This window comes from Bombina bombina, chromosome 6 (genome assembly GCF_027579735.1).
Source record: "Bombina bombina isolate aBomBom1 chromosome 6, aBomBom1.pri, whole genome shotgun sequence".
Taxonomy (NCBI): Eukaryota; Metazoa; Chordata; class Amphibia; order Anura; family Bombinatoridae; genus Bombina; species Bombina bombina.
This window is the reverse complement of record NC_069504.1, coordinates 521,302,135-521,323,379: the sequence shown is the minus strand read 5'-3', so window position 1 is coordinate 521,323,379 and position 21,245 is coordinate 521,302,135. Positions and strand designations below refer to the sequence as shown.

General features: G+C 40.5%; 1 protein-coding gene across 2 annotated transcripts in view; it reads right to left on the bottom strand.

Moving 5' to 3' along the window:
- The window catches only part of BTBD1 (BTB domain containing 1), a 61,532-nt gene that overhangs the window by 9,105 nt on the left and 31,182 nt on the right, over positions 1 to 21,245 (bottom strand). For both annotated transcript variants that reach the window (XM_053717420.1, XM_053717421.1), the window contains exon 7: positions 7,019 to 7,106. In XM_053717420.1, the coding sequence (XP_053573395.1) occupies positions 7,019 to 7,106 (88 nt within the window). The remainder of the gene's footprint in view (positions 1 to 7,018; positions 7,107 to 21,245) is intronic.

Here is a 21,245-nt window from a genome sequence, read left to right as displayed (position 1 = left end):
CTTTTATTTTAGTACTGGCAGACTTTCTGCCAGTACTTAAGATGGCGGGGACAATTGTGGGGTGGGGGAGGGAAGGGAGCTGTTTGGGAGGGATCAGGGGGTGGGATGTGTCAGATGGGAGGCTGATCTCTACACTAAAGCTAAAATTAACCCTGCAAGCTCACTACAAACTCCCTAATTAACCCTTTCACTGCTAGCCATAATACACGTGTGAGGCGCAACAGGATTTAGTGGCCTTCTAATTACCAGAAAGCAACGCCAAAGTCATATATGTCTGCTATTTCTGAACAAAGGGGATCCCAGACAAGCATTTACAACCATTTGTGCCATAATTGCACAAGCTGTTTGTAAATGATTTCAGTGAGAAACCTAAAATTGTGAAAAATTTTACGTTTTTTTTAATTTGATCGCATTTGGCGGTGAAATGGTGGCATGAAATATACCAAAATGTGCCTAGATCAATACTTGGGGTTGTCTACTACACTACACTAAAGCTAAAATTAACCCTACAAGCTCCCTAAAAGCTCCCTAATTAACCCCTTAACTGCTGGGCATGATACACTTGTGGTGCGCAGTGGCATTTAGCGGCCTTCTAATTACCAAAAAGCAACGCCAAAGCCATATATGTGTGCTATTTCTGAACAAAGGGGATCCCAGAGAAGAATTTACAACCATTTATGCCATAATTGCACAAGCTGTTTGTAAATGATTTCAGTGAGAAACCTAAAGTTTGTGAAAAAATTTGTGAAAAAGTGAACAATTTTTTGTATTTGATCGCATTTGGCGGTGAAATGGTGGTATGAAATATACCAAAATTGGCCTAGATCAATACTTTGGGATGTCTACAAAAAAAAAATATATACATGTCAAGGGATATTCAGGGATTCCTGAAAGATATCAGTGTTCTAATGTAACTAGCGCTAATTTTGGAAAAAAATGGTTTGGAAATAGCAAAGTGCTACTTATATTTATGGCCCTATAACTTGCAAAAAAAGCAAAGAACATGTAAACATTGGGTATTTCTAAACTCAGGACAAAATTTAGAAACTATTTAGCATGGGTGTTTTTTGGTGGTTTTAGATATGTAACAGATTTTGGGGGTCAAAGTTAGAAAAAGTGTGTTTTTTTTCCATTTTTCCTCATATTTTATCATTTTTTTTATAGTAAATTATAAGATATGATGAAAATAATGGTATCTTTAGAAAGTCCATTTAATGGCGAGAAAAACGGTATATAATATGTGTGGGTACAGTAAATGAGTAAGAAGAAAATTACAGCTAAACACAAACACCGCAAAAATGTAAAAATAGCCTTGGTCCCAAACGGACAGAAAATGGAAAAGTGCTCTGGTCACTAAGGGGTTAAGGTGATTTATAGACTGGTGCGTCATTTTAAATATACATTAAAGTAATTTTATACATGCATAAAATATATCCACAACTGCAAAAGACATATACAGTATATATAAATATATTATTTTAAAAACAATTAAAACTTGCAAAACTCTGCATATTGGGCTATTGGTGAGTATGTTTATATTATCTCTTGTGATAGTGACTAATGTAATTGTGTTTTGAACTGCTCTAAGCAATTATTGTGCAGTATGTAGCCAATATAAAAGATCAGCATAGAATGTATTAATAGTAAGGCCTTGCTTATAGCTGAGGTACACGTCTATCATTAATAAAGGCCTGATGATAAAAGGATTGTCACAATAGAGCTATGTTGTCAAGGTACCCACATCACAACTGATATTGCAGGTGAAATGTTCTAAAGGGATGAAATCATTGTTTGCAAGTAGTGTCACAAAGAGGCATTTTAGTACACTTCACAGTGGGAGGTGACAGTTCTCTGCCACTGATGGAATGTTCAAAGCAGCATTGCATGTGCAGTGAGGTTTTAATAAACATGATCCCTCTAGACAGTATTGAATGACAATACAACATAAAAGTGGGAACTAAAACTATAGTGAAACTAGTACATTAATAATAAACCTATATGAGCTGGGGATTGTGGCTATATTGTACATGTGTCTACAGTGTTTTGTAGAAGGGGATTGTGTATTTCCCGAAACGTCAATAAATTTGACTTTACTTTGGTAAAAAAACCTGTGGTGTTACTGTACCTGTTTGAATATATATATATATATATATATATATATATATATATATATATATATATATATATATATATATATATAAAACCAATGAATGCATAAATGAGCAAAAAAGAAATATTTTAATGAAAAAAATGAACAAGCAAATCCTTAATTGCACTGCATACACAAAACTAAATGCCACATTCATACATACAAACATACAAACTGGGCGTCCCCAGTTATCAAGCAAAAGTGGAGGAGGTCAGATGGAGAGCAAAAAGCAAACCCAGGTTATATATGGAAAGCCATGGGTATATTTGTACAGGATACAAACACTAAAAGTTAAGGCAGTTCATGCACTATAAGCAGTTCAAGCAATGGCAAGATGCAATGGTAGGTGGTTGGCAGTTGCAGAGATAAAAAGTATGGCAGAGAATCACAGGTATATAATGATTAGAGCAGTTCATGCACTTCAAACAGTTCATACATCAGGTAAAGTGATTGGCGTGGACAAGACGTAATATCAAGTATCACCAAGATGTAGCAAAGTGTTTCCATTAGTGTATAAACTTTGTTGTTACATTGATGCCACTCCGGCACTCGAGGACCAAAGTACGCCGGAAGGAAAGAAAGCTGTGCAAATACAACGCTCACTGAGCGATCTCACCCAAACCGTGGCAGGTTCACCAGTAGAAATCGTCCTTAGTGAAGTCTCCAATAGCGGTAGTGATTTCAACTATGCTCCGCATATCCAACTCTCTTAGCGGCTGACGTCACATCCACCGATCAGGCTGATCGGTGGATGTGACGTCAGACGCTAAGAGAGTTGGATACTCACATGCTGCTTTCTAATTAAGCAACTTTCTAATTTACTCCTATTATCAATTTGTTTTTGTTCGCTTGCTATCTTTATTTGAAAAAGAAGGCATCTAAACTATTTGTTTGGTTCAGAACCCTGGAAAGCACTTGTTCATTGGTGGATGAATTTATCCACCAATCAGCAAGAACAACCCAGGTTGTTCACCAAAAATGGGCCGGCATCTAAACTTACATTCTTGCATTTCAAATAAAGATACCAAGAGAATGAAGAAAATTTGATAATAGGAGTAAATTAGAAAGTTGCTTAAAATTGCATGCTCTATCTGAATCAAGAAAAAAAAGGATTTGGGTTTACTATCCCTTTAAGTACCCAGATGTAGAGAGAATCTGAGCGGATTCCAGATTGATACAAGGGAAAGCAGAACAGATACCAAGAGAAAGAAGAAACATTGATAATAGGAGTAAATTAGAAAGTTGCTTACTAGTGCATGCTGATTCATGAAAGAAAATATTTGGGTTTACTATCCCTTTGTGCAAACAAAGCTTCACAGTACATTCTACAACTCATTGCTCCAAACAAGCAGATGGGCACACAAGCAGACATGGTCTACAGGTTTCACAAGCTTTCCCTGCTTCATCAAAGGGCTGAGTGGATTCTGAATTGACACAGAGAAAAGCAGAACTGCTGCAGGACCCACCCACTGCTGCAGGATCGGATAAAGTACACTGTACAGTGTCCACATATAGGAGTTAGGATTTAGGGCCCAATGATCTAAAGTTATCTGGGAAGATTATCTAGGAAGTCTTGTCAGTATTGTGAGATCCCTAAAAAAAACTTAGAAAGGCAAAATTTAGCTTGAAAGCTCTCTATCCCACTGTTTGGGGTTCTGGAATTGAAGAAGAGACACTAACATTACTATACAATGCTAAAAAACAAACCGCTAGATTTAGAGTTCTGTGGCCAAAGGGGTGCGTTAGCTACGCGTGCTTTTTTCCCCCCGCACCTTTTAAATACCGCTGGTATTTAGAGTTCACAGAAGGGCTGCGTTAGGCTCCAAAAAGGGAGCGTAGAGCATATTTACCGCCACTGCAACTCTAAATACCAGCGGTGCTTACGGACGCGGCCAGCTTCAAAACTGTGCTCGTGCACGATTCCCCCATAGGAAACAATGGGGCCGTTTGAGCTGAAAAAAAACCTAACACCTGCAAAAAAGCAGCGTTCAGCTCCTAACGCAGCCCCATTGTTTCCTATGGGGAAACACTTCCTAAGTCTGCACCTAACACCCTAACATGTACCCCGAGTCTAAACACCCCTAACCTTACACTTATTAACCCCTAATCTGCCGCCCCCGCTAACGCTGACACCTGCATATTATTTTTAACCCCTAATCTGCCGCTCCGTACACCGCCGCCACCTACGTTATCTCTATGTACCCCTAATCTGCTGCCCCTAACACCGCCGACCCCTATATTATATTTATTAACCCCTAATCTGCCGCCCCCAATGTCGCCGCCACCTACCTACAATTATTAACCCCTAATCTGCCGACCGGACCTCACCGCTACTATAATAAAGTTATTAACCCCTAATCCGCCTCACTCCCGCCTCAATAACCCTATAATAAATAGTATTAACCCCTAATCTGCCCTCCCTAACATCACCGACACCTAACTTCAAGTATTAACCCCTAATCTGCCGACCGGACCTCACCGCTACTCTATTAAATTTATTAACCCCTAAAGCTAAGTCTAACACTAACCCTAACACCCCCCTAAGTTAAATATAATTTTTATCTAACTAAATAAATTAACTCTTATTAAATAAATTATTCCTATTTAAAGCTAAACACTTACCTGTAAAATAAACCCTAATATAGCTACAATATAAATTATAATTATATTGTAGCTATTTTAGGATTAATATTTATTTTACAGGCAACTTTGTATTTATTTTAACCAGGTACAATAGCTATTAAATAGTATACCTAGTTAAAATAATTACAAAATTACCTGTAAAATAAATCCTAACCTAAGTTACAATTAAACCTAATACTACACTTTCAATAAATTAATTAAATAAAATACCTACAATTATCTACAATTAACCCTAACACTGCACTATCAATAAATTAATTACATACAAATACCAACAATTAAATACAATTAAATAAACTAACTAAAGTACAAAAAATAAAAAAATAATTTACAAACATAAGAAAAATATTACAACAATTTTAATTACACCTACTCAAAGCCCCCTAATAAAATAAAAAAGCCCCCCAAAATAAAAAAATGCCCTACCCGATTCTAAAATACAAATAGAAAAGCTCTTTTACCTTACCAGCCCTTAAAAGGGCCTTTTGCGGGGCATGCCCCAAAGAATTCTGCTCTTTTTCCTGTAAAAAAAACATACAATACCCCCCCAACATTACAACCCACCACCCACATACCCCTAATCTAACCCAAACCCCCCTTAAATAAACCTAACACTAAGCCCCTGAAGATCTCCCTACCTTATCTTCACCACGCCGGGTATCACCGATCCGTCCAGAGAAGGCTCTGAAGTCTTCATCCAAGCCCAAACGGGGGCTGAAGAGGTCCATCATCGAGCTGAAGAGATCCATCATCCGGCTGAAGAGGTCCATCATCCGGCTGAAGAGGCCCATCATCGGGCTGAAGAGATCCATCATCCGGCTGAAGAGGTCCATCATCGGGCTGAAGTCTTCTATCAAGCTGCATCTTCAATCTTCTTTCTTCCGGATCCATCTTCATCCCGCCGACACGGAACATCCATCTTGGCCGACGACTTCCCGACGAATGACGGTTCCTTTAAATGACGTCATCCAAGATGGCGTCCCTCGAATTCCGATTGGCTGATAGGATTCTATCAGCCAATCGGAATTAAGGTAGGAAAATTCTGATTGGCTGATGGAATCAGCCAATCAGATTGAGCTCGCATTCTATTGGCTGATTCCATCAGCCAATCAGAATTTTCCTACCTTAATTCCGATCAGCCAATAGAATGCGAGCTCAATCTGATTGGCTGATTGGATCAGCCAATCGGATTGAACTTGAATCTGATTGGCTGAAGGATAACTGATCACAGAACACTTACTCTTGTGAGCTGAAGAACTTTTGAGATCAAATATCTTCCTTTTTTACATAGAGATGTTAAGGTGATATTTTCTTTTCGTCTTTTTACAGTTATGTTGCATCACTTTCAAGTGATTTAGCATATGAGTATCATGTTCCTTTAAGGAGAGAAATAGCAATATTATGATTGAGATACAATTTTAAACAACTTTCCAATTGACTTCTATTTTTAAATTTGCTTCATTCTCTTTGTATCCTTTGTTGAATGTGCAGCAATGCACTACTAGGAGCTAGCTGAACACATTGGGTATGCCAATCACAAAAAAAACATACATGTGAAGCTACCAATCAGCAGCTAGCTCCCAGTAACACATTGCTGCTTCTGACCCTACCTGGGATTGCTCATCAACAAATAATACCAAAAGAACATAGTAAATTAGATAATAGAAGTAAATTGGAAATTATTTTAAAATTACATGCTCTATCTGAATCATGAAAGTTTAAAGGTATATAAAACAGTGCTCCTTTGGTAGAAAAAATGTTAAAGTAAACATAAAAGCAGCAACTTGTTTTCTTGAGCACTTAGGAATTCTCATTGTGTTAGGCAGCTTTTTATTTCACTGTGTTATTTGCCATTGTGTAAATAAACAAAACAAATCACACAGGCTTGTTGTCTATATTCAACCTAAATATCATTTAAAAATTGTCATTTCATACTTTCCACTGTTTAAATTATCTTCTTAGCTTCTTCACTGCCCATCAAATGTGAGATTCCATGAGTAACTCTTGTATCAGCTGTAAACTGGCGGTGAGCGGCCTGCAGAGCTGATAAGGGAGTAATGCACACGCATTTAGAGTTTTAGATTAACAAGAAATACAAACTATAGTATTTCTTATTTTTATGCTAAAAACTACTGACTTTTAAATAGCATTTAGGTTGATTAAAGGCTTTTATGTTCCTTTCATTTTTGGCTGTGAAGATATTTGATTTAGATAAGACATTCATACCTGTATATTGACCTGGTAATCTGTAGGCCCATGAATAGAACCATAAAGTCCAAAACCAACAACTGATATTCTTCTGCTGACTGTAAACCTAAAATAAGAAAACATATTATGCATTAGGAATCACAGTATTTGTCTTTACTTTTGTCATCAATTAGCAGTGAGTATTAGACAATATGCTACACATAAGACTCCCAAAATGATAGGAAAGAATAGATCAGTATAATATCTTTTCCAACATACTTAAGCTTCAGGTAAAAACACACAGAGTTACATAGCAGGACAGTGTAACAATTATTGTAGGAGACTGTGTCTGGTTTTTACATACACGCTACACTATAAAAGACCCCCTAACTGGATCTTGGATATATAGTACAGATAGATGCAATATAGGAGCACCAAATTGGCTAATATATGCTTAACAGGAAAACACAATTTGTTAAAAAAGACAATTTGTTAAAAAAGACAATTTGTTAAAAAAGCAGACTAACACAATTTTGGAAAGCAGACTAGATAGATATGTGGATGGTCCGCTGGGAGAATTTATTAGATTCAGAAATCTAGTTGATTATCTGATGATAAACAGATACTAAAGTAGACAGAATAAGAGTTGTATGTTTAAGAGCATATGTGTGAGAAAAGTGTCCACTAATCATATGGTTATAACATATTAGTTATCCCTGCAATATACTGTAAGTAATAGAAGCAAAAATGAGCGTCTACAACTCACTAAAAACAGGTCAGAAATAAATCAAATTCCACTCATGTGAGATGGTACTAGACAGGTACTGAAGATGACTAACACACAGGATAGAGTGGTAGGAATGTATCCACTAAACATATGGTTATGACATACTAGTTATCCCTGTAGTATTGTATAAAACACAAACAATGAGTGTCTACAACTCACTAAAATCAGGTTAGGAATAATCAAAATCCACTAATGGGTATATCAATATATAAGGACCATAAATCGGTGGAGCAGATGCTATTAGAAACAAATTTGTTTACAAACAGATTAGGGTGATGATTCTAATCCAAATATAAAATAAGAAAAATGATAAAAATGATAAAAATATGGAAATGACTTTATGATACTGGATGATAAGAACAATAACTTGAGGTCTACAAGTATCAACATTAGGCAGAAATATAATGATGTTTATCGAAATATGATTATATGTTATATCCTCCAGCAGGGATATAATAAAAAGGAAAGAGCCAATATTAAGGGACGGTATTAGATACCTGGGTGAAAAACCACGTACACATTAAAAATATAAAAAATATAAAAAATGAAAAATGTAAAAGGCGTGGAAATTGTGAAAAAAACATATATATAAAAAAACAAAGCGTAAAAATCAAATATGTGGAGAATATAAAGATATAAAAATTAAAATATCAATATGGGAGTGACCCAAACATGTGTGTAATATCCAAGTGTCCAAAAGAATATATAAAATATATCAAATGTCCAAGAATATATAATCCTGGTGGTGTATCTATGGATGTATTAGTGTCCAATGAAATGTGATAGAATAAATGTCTTAGTAGTGTCTGGAAATCCCACTGCTGGTTTAATGGTACTTATCCATATAAAAATGACCCAAGAGAAAAAACAAGAAAGAAAACTACAGTGTACAAAATGCCGTTTATAGGTGGATTAGGATCATCACCCTAATCTGTTTGTAAACAAATTTGTTTCTAATAGCATCTGCTCCACCTATTTATGGTCCTTATAGATTGATATACCCATTAGTGGATTTTGATGATTCCTAACCTGATTTTAGTGAATTGTAGACACTCATTGTTTGTGTTTTATACAATACTACAGGGATAACTAGTATGTCATAACCATATGTTTAGTGGATACATTCCTACCACTCTATCCTGTGTGTTAGTCATCTTCAGTACCTATCTAGTACCATCTCACATTTGTGGAATTTGATTTATTTCTGACCTGTTTTTAGTGAGTTATAGACACTAATGTTTTCTTCTATTACTTATATTACAGGGATAACTAATATGTTATAACCATATGATTAGTGGACACTTTTCTCACACATATGCTCTTAAACATACCATTTTTATCCTTTGTATAAGTTAATCTACTTTAGTATCTGTTTATCATCGCATAATCAACGAGATTAATGAATCTAATACATTTTCCCAGCGGACCATCCACATATCTGTCTAGTCCGCTTTCCAAAATTGTGTTAGTCTACTTTTTTAACAAATTGTTTTTTTTAACAAATTGTGTTTTCCTGTTAAGCATACGTTAGCCAATTTGGTGCTCCGATATTGCATCTATCCTTACACAGCAGGACAATCTTAAAAGCTTTATATGATAGTTCCAGAATGTCCATTTGATAATTATCTTCTTGCACTTTTGTTAATATATGAAGGTTGTTTAACGTACATGTCCCTAACTGACTACAGAAACAGCTGTATTCTACAAACGTATGCACTGATTTGTATATAGCGTGGGGTGCTACAGACACAGAGAGGGTATGGGCACATGTCTATTAACACAACGGATGCAGGAGCTTGAGAGGTGAAGTAGCAGTTTATAGAAAAATAAGCAGAGCTGCAAAGGACAAAATAGAAAAGCAAATGAAGGCAGAGATGGGGTAAAGTAGAAAGTTTAACCAAGGGATGAATTCAGTGAAAGATAAAATTCCTTGCTCTTATTTCTCCTGATCAACTATCGTGTCCACAGCTTTTCTCACTTAATTCTCCTCATTACCTTTCTCATTGTTTTACTAACATCTCTTCTCTGTCTCTAAAATGTGTTTATAGCTGTGCTCTGTATATAGGATTATTGGCCATATATCTAATTTTCTCACTCAGGGATGCTGGCTGTATACTAGTTGTCTAAGTGTAGCGTTTCTGGATATATAACTGCCTCTGTATGTGTGATCCCGACTACATACCTAATCTAATTTACACAGCAGTAATTAGTATAAGGCCTTCATGCATATATAATAAGTATATGGCATTAATGTGTATATAATTAGTATAAGGCATTAATGTGTATATAATTAGTATAAGGCATTAATGTGTATATAATTAGTATAAGGCCTTCATGCGTATATAATAAGTATATGGCATGAATGTGTATATAATTATTGTAAGGCATTAATGTGTATATAATTAGTATAAGGCATTAATGTGTATATAATTAGTATAAGACATGAATGTGTATATAATTAGTATGAGGCATTAATGTGTATATAATTAGTGTAAGGCATTAATGTGTATATAATAAGTATATGGCATTAATGTGAATATAATTAGTATAAGGCCTTCATGCGTATATAATAAGTATATGGCATTAATGTGTATATAATTAGTACGAGGCATTAATGTGTATATAATTAGTACGAGGCATTAATGTGTATATAATTAGTGTAAGGCCTTAATGTGTATATAATTAGTATGAGGCATTAATGTGTATATAATTAGTGTAAGGCATTAATGTGTATATAATTAGTATAAGGCATTAATGTGTATATAATTAGTGTAAGGCATTAATGTGTATATAATTAGTATAAGGCATTAATGTGTATATAATTAGTATAAGACATGAATGTGTATATAATTAGTATGAGGCATTAATGTGTATATAATTAGTGTAAGGCATTAATGTGTATATAATTAGTATAAGGCATTAATGTGTATATAATTAGTATAAGACATGAATGTGTATATAATTAGTATAAGGCATTAAAGTGTATATAATTAGTGTAAGGCATTAATGTGTATATAATAAGTATATGGCATTAATGTGAATATAATTAGTATAAGGCCTTTATGCGTATATAATAAGTATATGGCATTAATGTGTATATAATTAGTATAAGGCATTAATGTGTATATAATTAGTATATGGCATTAATGTGTATATAATTAGTGTAAGGCATTAATGTGTATATAATTAGTGTAAGGCATTAATGTGTATATAATTAGTGTAAGGCATTAATGTGTATATAATTAGTATAAGACATGAATGTGTATATAATTAGTATGAGGCATTAATGTGTATATAATTAGTGTAAGGCATTAATGTGTATATAATAAGTGTAAGGCATTAATGTGTATATAATTAGTATAAGGCATTGATGTGTATATAATTAGTATAAGACATGAATGTGTATATAATTAGTATAAGGCATTAATGTGTATATAATTAGTGTAAGGCATTAATGTGTATATAATTAGTATAAGGCAGTGGCGTAGGGGGGGCCACAGGGGCGGTTGCCCCGGGCGCAAAATTCTTAGGGGCGCAAAATTTCAAAAGAAATTTGCGCCCCTAAGGAATTTAATTCGTTATAAACATTGCAGGCAGCAGGGCTGTGGTGGTTGCTTGTGAGGGAGCCGCCTGCCAATTCATAAGGTGCACTACTAGGATTGCCACTTGCCCTGGTATTAATAATTAGGGGGGGGGGGTTGAAGAACGTGCATGAGTCAGTCACACTTATCATCAAGGGAAGTGAGGAGGAGGCCCTGACTGCAGCCTGAAGTGCATCATGATGAGGTCACGGACCATGGTCGATAGTCCAACCAGTCCTCCTCTCAGCTCGCCTCCCACAGACCCAAGTCCCACCCAGTCATGTGATCTCGTTGGTGTGCGGGTGCGGTGTTGCTGCGAGCTGCTAGTATGACAAGTCCGACAGAGGTGGCCAGGCCGTGAACCTCCTGTTTGGGTACTGTTCAACTTCTTCCTAATGATATGATCTGCAGTTTTTTCTAGGTAAAATATATTTTTTTTAAAATTTGTTTTATAAAAAAAAGAGTTTCCTCTGTATTACCTGCTTTGCGAATTACTCACCTGCCTGCCTGCTCTATAAAATATATATATATATATATATATATATATATATATATATATATATATATATATATATATATTATACTGTATATACAAGTATATATATATTATATATATACAGTATATTATATATATATATATATATATATATATATATACACACACACACACACATACATATTTTATATATATACATATTGTTTATATTATATATATATATAAATATATATATATATATATTGTGTATATATATTTAATATAGTAATATATATATATATATACACACATATATAATATATACAGTATATATATATATATATATATATATATATAAAAAATTTGATTTCATATTGAATTTGAGGCTGCGAGAAGCCATGCTTCCAAGTCACACCCTGAGACACACCCTCCCCACCCCCTTTTAAGAAGTGTCCAGGAATATTCTGGGCAAAAGGTGGCAACCGTGCGCACTCACAAATGCATCACTGTACTAGTGGAAGAGACTCAGTCAGTGCTAATGGGTTAGGGGGCACAATACTTGCCTTGCCCTGGGCGCTGACAACCCACGCTACGCAACTGGTATAAGGCATTAATGTGTATATAATTAGTGTAAGGCAATAATGTGTATATAATTAGTATAAGACATGAATGTGTATATAATTAGTATAAGTCATTAATGTGTATATAATTAGTATAAGATATGAATGTGTATATAATTAGTGTATGGCATGAATGTGTATATCTTGTGTTTGTAAGATTTTAACATATTTTTAAATGGAGTGATCACGCAGCACACCACCGAACCACTACTGCAACACGTTTTTCCTCAAAGAGAAGCTGAACCAGAACCTTACTAAATAGAGTAGCTCAGTATCAAGGCACTTTATCTTTAGGGATCGGCATATGTTCTGCAACATTCAAAAAATAAAACGAATTGTAAGACATTTGTTCATTTGTTTCGAATTTTGATTGTTTGTAGAACATTCTAAAATTATTTTAATGTAATAGTATTTATAATGCTATTTTTTAATGTAATATTCAATTCAAATTTTCCTAATTCGAATACTGCATAATTGAAAGTTACATTCGAAATTTTGAGTGTGGATATTCAATCTAATTCTGAACATTCGAAAATTAAAGTAACATTAGAAAACCGGAAATAACATTCGATTACTGAATTTTAATGGATTTTCGTTCTTATCAACATTCGATTTTCCATAACGAATGTCCACAGGAATATACGTTCTACTAAAGAAATTGCACTTTCACCACATTCGCCCATCCCTACCTATCTTATACCAGGGACTCAATGAGATGCCAAGCAGTGATGGGTAATCACTTATCAGTGTATGTGTGTGTCAGGCAAAAAGTAGTTTTTACATTTGAGGATTTAAATGCTCACAAGTAGAAATTCTAAACTGTGCACTTCATTCTGCAACCTTTAAGGTATAGAGAGAACATTTACACAAATGTGAATTATTTAAAAACACACACACATATATATATATCTATACTATAATTGCGTTTGTAATGTCCGTCGCCGTCGGCAGTTGCGCACGCATCCTCAATGGAACGTTGGCAGCGTGAGGACAAAAGAATTCACCTGGATGCAGCATAAGCTGCATCCCGGTGGATGCAGCGAAGGCAAACGGAGCATTACAAAAGCAACACCTAATCGCCCACATTAAAGTATTTAAGAAAAAAAAACTAACCGCCCGCATCAAGTATTACAAAAAAAAAAAACACCACCCGCACGAAATATAACAAAAAAAAATCCTACACAAAGTATTAACTCCTAAACCACAAAACCCCCACATCGCAATAAATCTATTTACCCTATTAACCCCTAAACCGCAAAACCCCTACATCGCAATAAACCTATTTAACTTATTAACCCCTAAACCGCAAAATCCCTACATCGCAATAAACCTATTTACCCTATTAACACATAAACCAAAAAAACCCTACATCGCAATAAACCTATTTACCCTATTAACCCCTAAACCGCAAAACCCCTACATCGCAATAAACCTATTTACCCTATTAACCCCTAAACCCTTACATCGCAATAAACCTATTTACCTTATTAACCCCTAAACCCCTACATCGCAATAAACCTATTTACCCTATTAACCCTTTAAACCGCCAAAACCAACAATGCAAATAACTATTTAAATACCTAAGTACAGTACACTAACCTAACACCCCCTAACCTAACAACCCCTAACACCCCATTAAATAAACCCAAATTACCTAAACTAATATATTTTAAAGTTACAACAACAAAAACTAAGTTTACAAAAAATAAAAAAGGCTAACATTACAGAAAATAAAAAATCAAATTACCAAATTTAACAAAAATAAACCTATTCTCTATGAAAATAAAAAAGACCCCCCAAAATAAAAACACCCCCCTCTCTAAGAATAAACTACCAGTAGCCCTTAAAAGGGCTTTTTTCAGGGCATTGCCCCAAGATAATCAGCTCTTTTTCAAGAAAATACACAAAGCCCCCCTAACAGTAAACACCCCCACCCACCAAACCCCCCCAAATAAAATAACCTAACACTAAAAAACCTAAACTACCCATTGCCCTGAAAGGGGCATTTGTTTGGACATTGCCCTTAAAAGGGCATTTAGCTCTTTTTCTGCCCATCCCTAATCTAAATAAAACAAATCCCCCCAAAAAAACCTTAAAAAATCCTAAGTCTAACCCCCCGGAGAAGGTCCTGTTCCAGGCGGTGAAGTCTTCTTCCAAGCGCAACCTCTTCTTCCAGGAACATCCTGCGCGGAGCGGAGCTGAAGACCGGCGACTCTGAAACTGAAGACCGGCGACCGTGGAGCCATGGAGCGTGGAGGATACTCTTCGTACGATCTCCGCCGTACACTGAATAGTGAATTAAAGGTACACGATTAAAGATGACGTCCCTTGAATTCCTATTGGCTGATTTGATTCTTCCAATTCAAATCAGCCAATAGGATGAAAGCTACTCAAATCCTATTGGCTGTTTAAATTAGCCAATAGAATTTCACTTGCTCTCATGCTATTGGCTAATTTAAATAGCCAATAGGATTTGAGTAGCTTTCATCCTATTGGCTGATTTGAATTGGAAGAATCAAATCAGTCAATAGGAATTCAAGGGATACCATCTTTAATCGCGTACCTTAAAATTCACTATTCAGTGTACGGCGGAGATCGTACGAAGAGGATCCTCCACGCTCCATGGCTCCGCAGGTGCCGGTCTTCAGTTTCAGAGTCGCCGGTCTTCAGCTCCGCTTTGCGCAGGATGTTCCTGGAACAAGAGATGGAAAAAGACTTCACCGCCTGGAACAAGACCTTTTCCGCTGAACTTCCCGAATCGTGAGTACCAACCTAGGGGCTAGACTTAGGATTTTTTAAGGGTTTTTTGGGGGATTTGTTTTATTTAGATTAGGGATGGGCAGAAAAAGAGCTAAATGCCCTTTTAAGGGCAATGCCCAAACAAATGCCCTTTTCAGGGCAATGGGTAGTTTTTTTTAGTGTTAGGTTATTTTATTTGGGGGGTTTGGTGGGTGAGGGGGTTTTACTGTTAGAAGGGCTTTGTGTATTTTCTTGAAAAAGAGCTGATTATCTTGAGGCAATGCCCTGCAAAAAGTCATTTTAAGGGCTACTGGTAGTTTATTCTTAGAGTAGGGGGTGTTTTTATTTTGGGGGTCTTTTTATTTTCATAGGGATTAGGTTTAAGTTTGATAAATTTGGTAATTTGATTTTTTTATTTTCTGTAATGTTAGCTTTTTTATTTTTGTAAACTTATTTTTTTTTTTGTGTAACTTTAGAATGTATTACTTTAGGTAATATGGGTTTATTTAATGGGGTGTTAGGTTAGGGGTTGTTAGGTTAGGGGGTGTTAGGCTAGGGGGTGTTAGGCTAGGGGGTGTTAGGCTAGTGTACTGTACTTAGTTATTTAAATAGTTATTTGCGTTGTGGGTTTTGGTGGTTTAAAGGGTTAATAAGTTAAATAGGTTTATTGCGATGTAGGGGTTTTGGGGTTTGTCACGAATACCAGGCTGCAAGGGTTCAACCCCTACCCCCTATAACCTAACCCCTGCTGTTTCTCAGTGGTTTTGGGCTCCTCAGAGCAACCACAATCCCTGCAAGCTTTGGTTTGCTTGTCTTGTAAAAAGCTGGTGTATGACCAGGAAAACCCTCCTAGGCTGGCCGGGCCCCTGGAACTCCCGGTTGGCCGCCTCACCACGGACACCCGCCTAACCCCTCTCAGGCTGCCCGGGCTCCTGGAACTCCCGGTCGGCCACAGGACAGCAGGACACCCGCTAACTTTACCCCTGGTTGCTCCTGCAACCATGTGCCCCAGAGCTCCGCTCTTTTGGGGATTAGTAGCCCCTAGGGAGGACAAGAGGTGTGGGAATTACCGGAGGGGAGCTGTTTTGGGAACTGGGGGTTTTGGACACCCCTACCCCCATAACTTCAACGAGCTGTATCACCGGTCCCCAATAACGAATCACACTGCTTTTTGGACTGCAGCATCTGGGGACTGAGAGCTTTCAAACGACACCCTGGAAGTGCTGCCGCTCCCCCGGGATCACCCAAAAACCATCACCACTGTGTCCTGGGATTCTGTGGGACTATGGTTGCTATGGAGGCGCCGGTCAGTCTGGAGGGGCGGGAATGGCGGGAAAACTGTGGCATTGTCTCCCTGTTTTATCAAGATGTGTGTGTGTATAAAAGATGTGTGTTTGTCCCAATAAAGTCAGTTCTATTTTCACCTGAATGCTAGTCTGTCTAGTCATTTAGGTGGGCTCCTGCTAGAATTGCTTTCCTGGGCTACATAGCCACTTGTTGTTGTTGTTGCAACGGAAGGACCCCTTTGGCGGAGCTACCCAGTCAGGGTAACTGGGGATCCGTCACATTGGTTGGCAGCGGTGGGATGCTTCTGTCTACCTGGAACGTCCAAACCACCAACTGAAGATCTTGCCGGATGGAGCAGTACCATGGGCTCCGGAAGGAAGAATTGAGAACATTGCTGCAGGCTAGAGGGAAAGTTGCTGGCAACAAGACAAAGGCAGTACTCATAGCCGAACTGATGGAGGACGATCGGGCTAGCGAAAAGGCTGGTGGGTCGGACAGCGACCAAAGCGGAGGATGGCCAAGTACAGCCTCCACTCAAGGGTCTACAGTGTCCGACATGCAGTGGCAGGTACAGTGGCAACTGGCTTTCTATGGACCTAAGCCCCCTGAGGAGATCATTACTTGGATAGTGACTGACGCCACCAAGGTTCATATGTTGGAGCTTCAGAAGTCTATGGGGGGGGGGGTCATGCCGGATCCCCTGGACTCCCCTTCCTGGCCCAAGAAACTACCTCACGGGGCTTTCCGAACATTCCAAGATTATGAGAGCGAGGATATTGACTGCTGGATGCATGGGGGTCACTGATGCCGACAGGGTTACTATTCTCATTGGGAAACTGTCCGGTAGGGCCCTGGAGGCTTTCCACACTGTCCCTTCCAAGGACCAAGACAACTATGACCGGGTGAAGGAGTGTATCCTTGTCTGGTATGGACTCACACCGGAGGCTCACTGGCTAAGATTCCGGGGGCTACAAAGACAACAGGAGCAGCCGTATACCGAGTTTGCCCACCGCTTAGCTTGGTCCTTGAACTCCTGGGTTGCTGGGTGCCACATCACCACCCTAGATGAAGCTGTTCAACTCCTCCTCCTGGAGCAGTTCTACAACCGCACCCCAGCAGAGATAAGGGATGGGTAAAGGACAAGGGACCCAGAACAGCTGACAAAGCCACCGCCATGGCCGATCAGTATGTGGATGCCAGGCGGCCACAGACCTCCGGCCAGCAACCTGCTCCGCTCCAGCCCCAGCTCGACCACCAACAGTTTTTAGGCAGCCCCAGACCCAACCACTACCTGTGTACCCGGCCGGAGGCAGCAATTCCCGGGGGTGTTATGAGTGTGGACACCCCGGCCATGTTGTACGGAACTGCCCAACAAGACAAAGAAACCCCCCAGCCCAGCCACCAAGGAACCCTGCACCAACTCTGTGGGGGACTCCTCAAGCCCGCACCTACCAGGTTGCTGCCCATTGTGTGCATACAGCGAGCTCCGAACCCTATGCTGAGTGGACAGGAGAAGAAGTGGGTGTCTTGCACCACGTCAGCTCAGTGGGCCAAGACAACCGACACCAACTTCGGCAAGATGTCTGGGTCAACGGGCAGGCGGCCCAAGGAATGAGAGATACGGGGGCCACCATCTCTTTGATTCAGTCTCACCTCGTTCCCCCCTCTGGCTGCACTGGACGTACCCTTGCTGTAGGGGTAGCGGGAGGTGCTGTTCTGAGGGTTCCTACAGCCTGGATCCATTTGGACTGGAAAACCGACGCCCGCAATGTAGAAGTGGGGGTTATGCAAAACATCCCTGCCGAAGTCCTGTTGGGAAATGACCTTGGCCACCTTGTCTCTGTCTTTTTGGGGAATACCTCTCCGGACACCTGCCCTGTGACTACCTGCCAGCAGCCCAGATGCCAGGCCACCTCACCAACTCCGGGGACCCAGGTAAGACCTACTGCCCCAACTCCTACCTTACCCCGACTGACCATCCCCACTAAACCCAAACTTGCCGACACCCCCTCCTGGCCAACTCCTTCCGACTTCGCCAAAGAGACCTTGAGAGACCCGACCCTAGCCCCTTACCGAGACCGAGTAGGTGCTGACGCCCAGGGCCCCTGAGACGAATGGTTCCAGTGGGAGGGCGAGCTCCTGTACCGGATCTCCAAGAGGAGAAAAGGACCAGTGCCTAAATGCCAGCTGGTCGTACTGAAGAAGTTTCGGTCCAACCTGCTGAAAATAGGGCATGGCATTCCCTTAGCTGGCCACTTAGGAAAGCAAAGGACCCACCACCGCTTGACTCAAACCTTCTTCTGGCCAGGCATTACAGCCAATATTAAGGAATACTGTAAATCCTGTGATGTTTGCCAGAAGGTAGGAAAGACGGGAAATCATACGAAAGCCCCACTCCATCCCCTGCCCATTATTGATGAACCCTTTAGCCGAGTAGCAGTAGACATTGAAATACATCCTTACGGTGGTGGACTATGCCACCCAGTACCCAGAGGCAATCCCCTTGGCCAATATCCAGACGGAGACCATAGCAGATGCGATGCTCCGGATATTAACCAGGGTAGGCTTCCCTCGGGAAGTGATTTCCGATCAGGGAACACAGTTCACTGCGGAAATCACTCAACAACTCTGGAAGTTGTGCGGGATTAAACCCCTGCACAGCGCCCCTTACCATCCCCAGATGAATGGGCTGTGTGAGAGGTTTAACGGGACCCTAAAACAACTGCTTTGGACATTCTCGGCCACTCACAGGGACTGGGAAAAATTCCTGCTGCATCTCCTCTTTGCATATCGAGAGGTGCCTCAGGAATCCACAAGTTTTTCCCCCTTTGAACTACTGTATGGCCGAAAGGTTAGGGGCCCACTGGATTTGGTACAAGCCCACTGGGAGGGAGCCACAGGGGGAGAAGAGCAATCTGTCGTGGGGTACGTAGTCCAGCTCAGGGACCGGCTGCAGGACCTGGCAGCCCAGGTCTGTGAGAACCTTCAGGCCTCTCAGCACAAACAGAAGCGATGGTACGATCGCAATGCCCGTACCCGAACCCTGATAGTGGGACAGAAGGTCCTCGCCATGAAGCCTGTCAAAACAGACAAGCTACATGCCTCTTGGCAAGGACCCTACCGGGTTGTGGAACAACTGAACAACACCACATACCTGGTAGCGAAGTGTTCAGATGAAAGGACCCAGAGATGTGGCCGCTATATGTGCGCCGGCTGACGCCCCCCAGGGGGTGGATGACATATCCCTAGACGGTTAGAGCCTGGACAGAAAAGGCAGGTCCGGCAACTCCTAGAACAGAGAAGTGACATGTTCTCTACTGTCCCTGCGTTTACCACCACAGCCATCCACCGGGTGGAGACCCCAGGACAGACCCCCCCTGCGACAGGCTGCCTACAGGGTCCCAGAGACCGTCAGGGAAAGTATGCCACGGGAGCTCCGGGGACCTCGGTGTCATTGAACCGTCCAACAGTCCCTGGGCCTCCCCTGTAGTGTTAGTACCCAAGAAGGATGGAACTACCCGGTTCTGCGTTGACTACCGTAGACTCAGCGACAGAACCACCACTGACGCCTATCCCATGCCCCGAGTAGATGACCTGTTAGATCGAATCGCCCGGGGCCACTTTCTGACCACCCTCAACATATGCAAGGGTTATTGGCAAATTCCCCTCGAACCCTGTGTCCATCCCCAACTCTTCCTTCATCACTCCCTTCGACTTATACCAGTTTAAGGTCATGCCGTTTGGAATCAAGAACGCCCCAGCCACTTTCCAAAGAATGGTATATCGCCTGTTAGATGGCCTCCAGGACTATGCCTGTGCATACCTGTATGACATCGCTATCTATAGCGAGACCTGGGAGGACCATCTGGTCCACCTAGGCATCGTCTTAGATCGTCTTCGAGCCGTCGGCCTAACCTTGAAGCCAGATAAGTGTACCACTGGGCGCTCGGAGGTTCAATACTTGGGCCACCGAGTCGGCTGCGGTAAGCAGCGACCCGAACCAGCCAAAGTCGAGGCAGTGGCTAACTGGCCCACCCCCAGGACCAAAACCCAAGTCCTTACCTTTCTGGGTACTGCAGGCTACTACCGGAGGTTTGACCCCAATTACAGCACCCTCGCCAAACCCCTGACTGACCTGACCCCTAAACGACTTCCCCGACAGGTCCTGTGGTCCCCCGAGTGTGAACAAGCCTTCCAGAGTCTTAAGTCTGCCTTAGTCTCTGCTCCAGTACTAGCCGCTCCTAACCCAGCCAAACGCTTTTCTGTCCACACAGATGCCTCCATGTTCAGGGTTGGGGGCTATACTAAGTAGGCAGACAGACGAGGAAGGAAAGGACCACCCCGTTGCCTACCTCAGTCGAAAACTGCTACCCCGGGAAGTAGGCTACGCAGCGGTCGAGAAAGAGTGTTTGGCGCTGGTATGGGCTTTGAAGAAGTTGCAGCCCTACCCATATGGAAGACCCTTCACCATCCTCACTGACCATAATCCCCTTGTATGACTCAACAGAGTTTCCGGGGACAACGGGAGACTGTTGAGGTGGAGCCTAGCCCTGCATCCATTTAACTTTGACATTCAGTACCGACCGGGAAAAAGCAATGGGAATGCTGACGGACTTTCCTGGTGGACTGAAGTGGCATAGATTCCTCGGACATCCCCAGGCCGACCAGTATGTGGATCTAGCCGGGCCTGCCGAACTGGAGGGGGGGAGATGTCACGGATACCAGGCTGCAAGGGTTAAACCCCTACCCCCTATAACCTCACCCCTGTTGTTTCTCA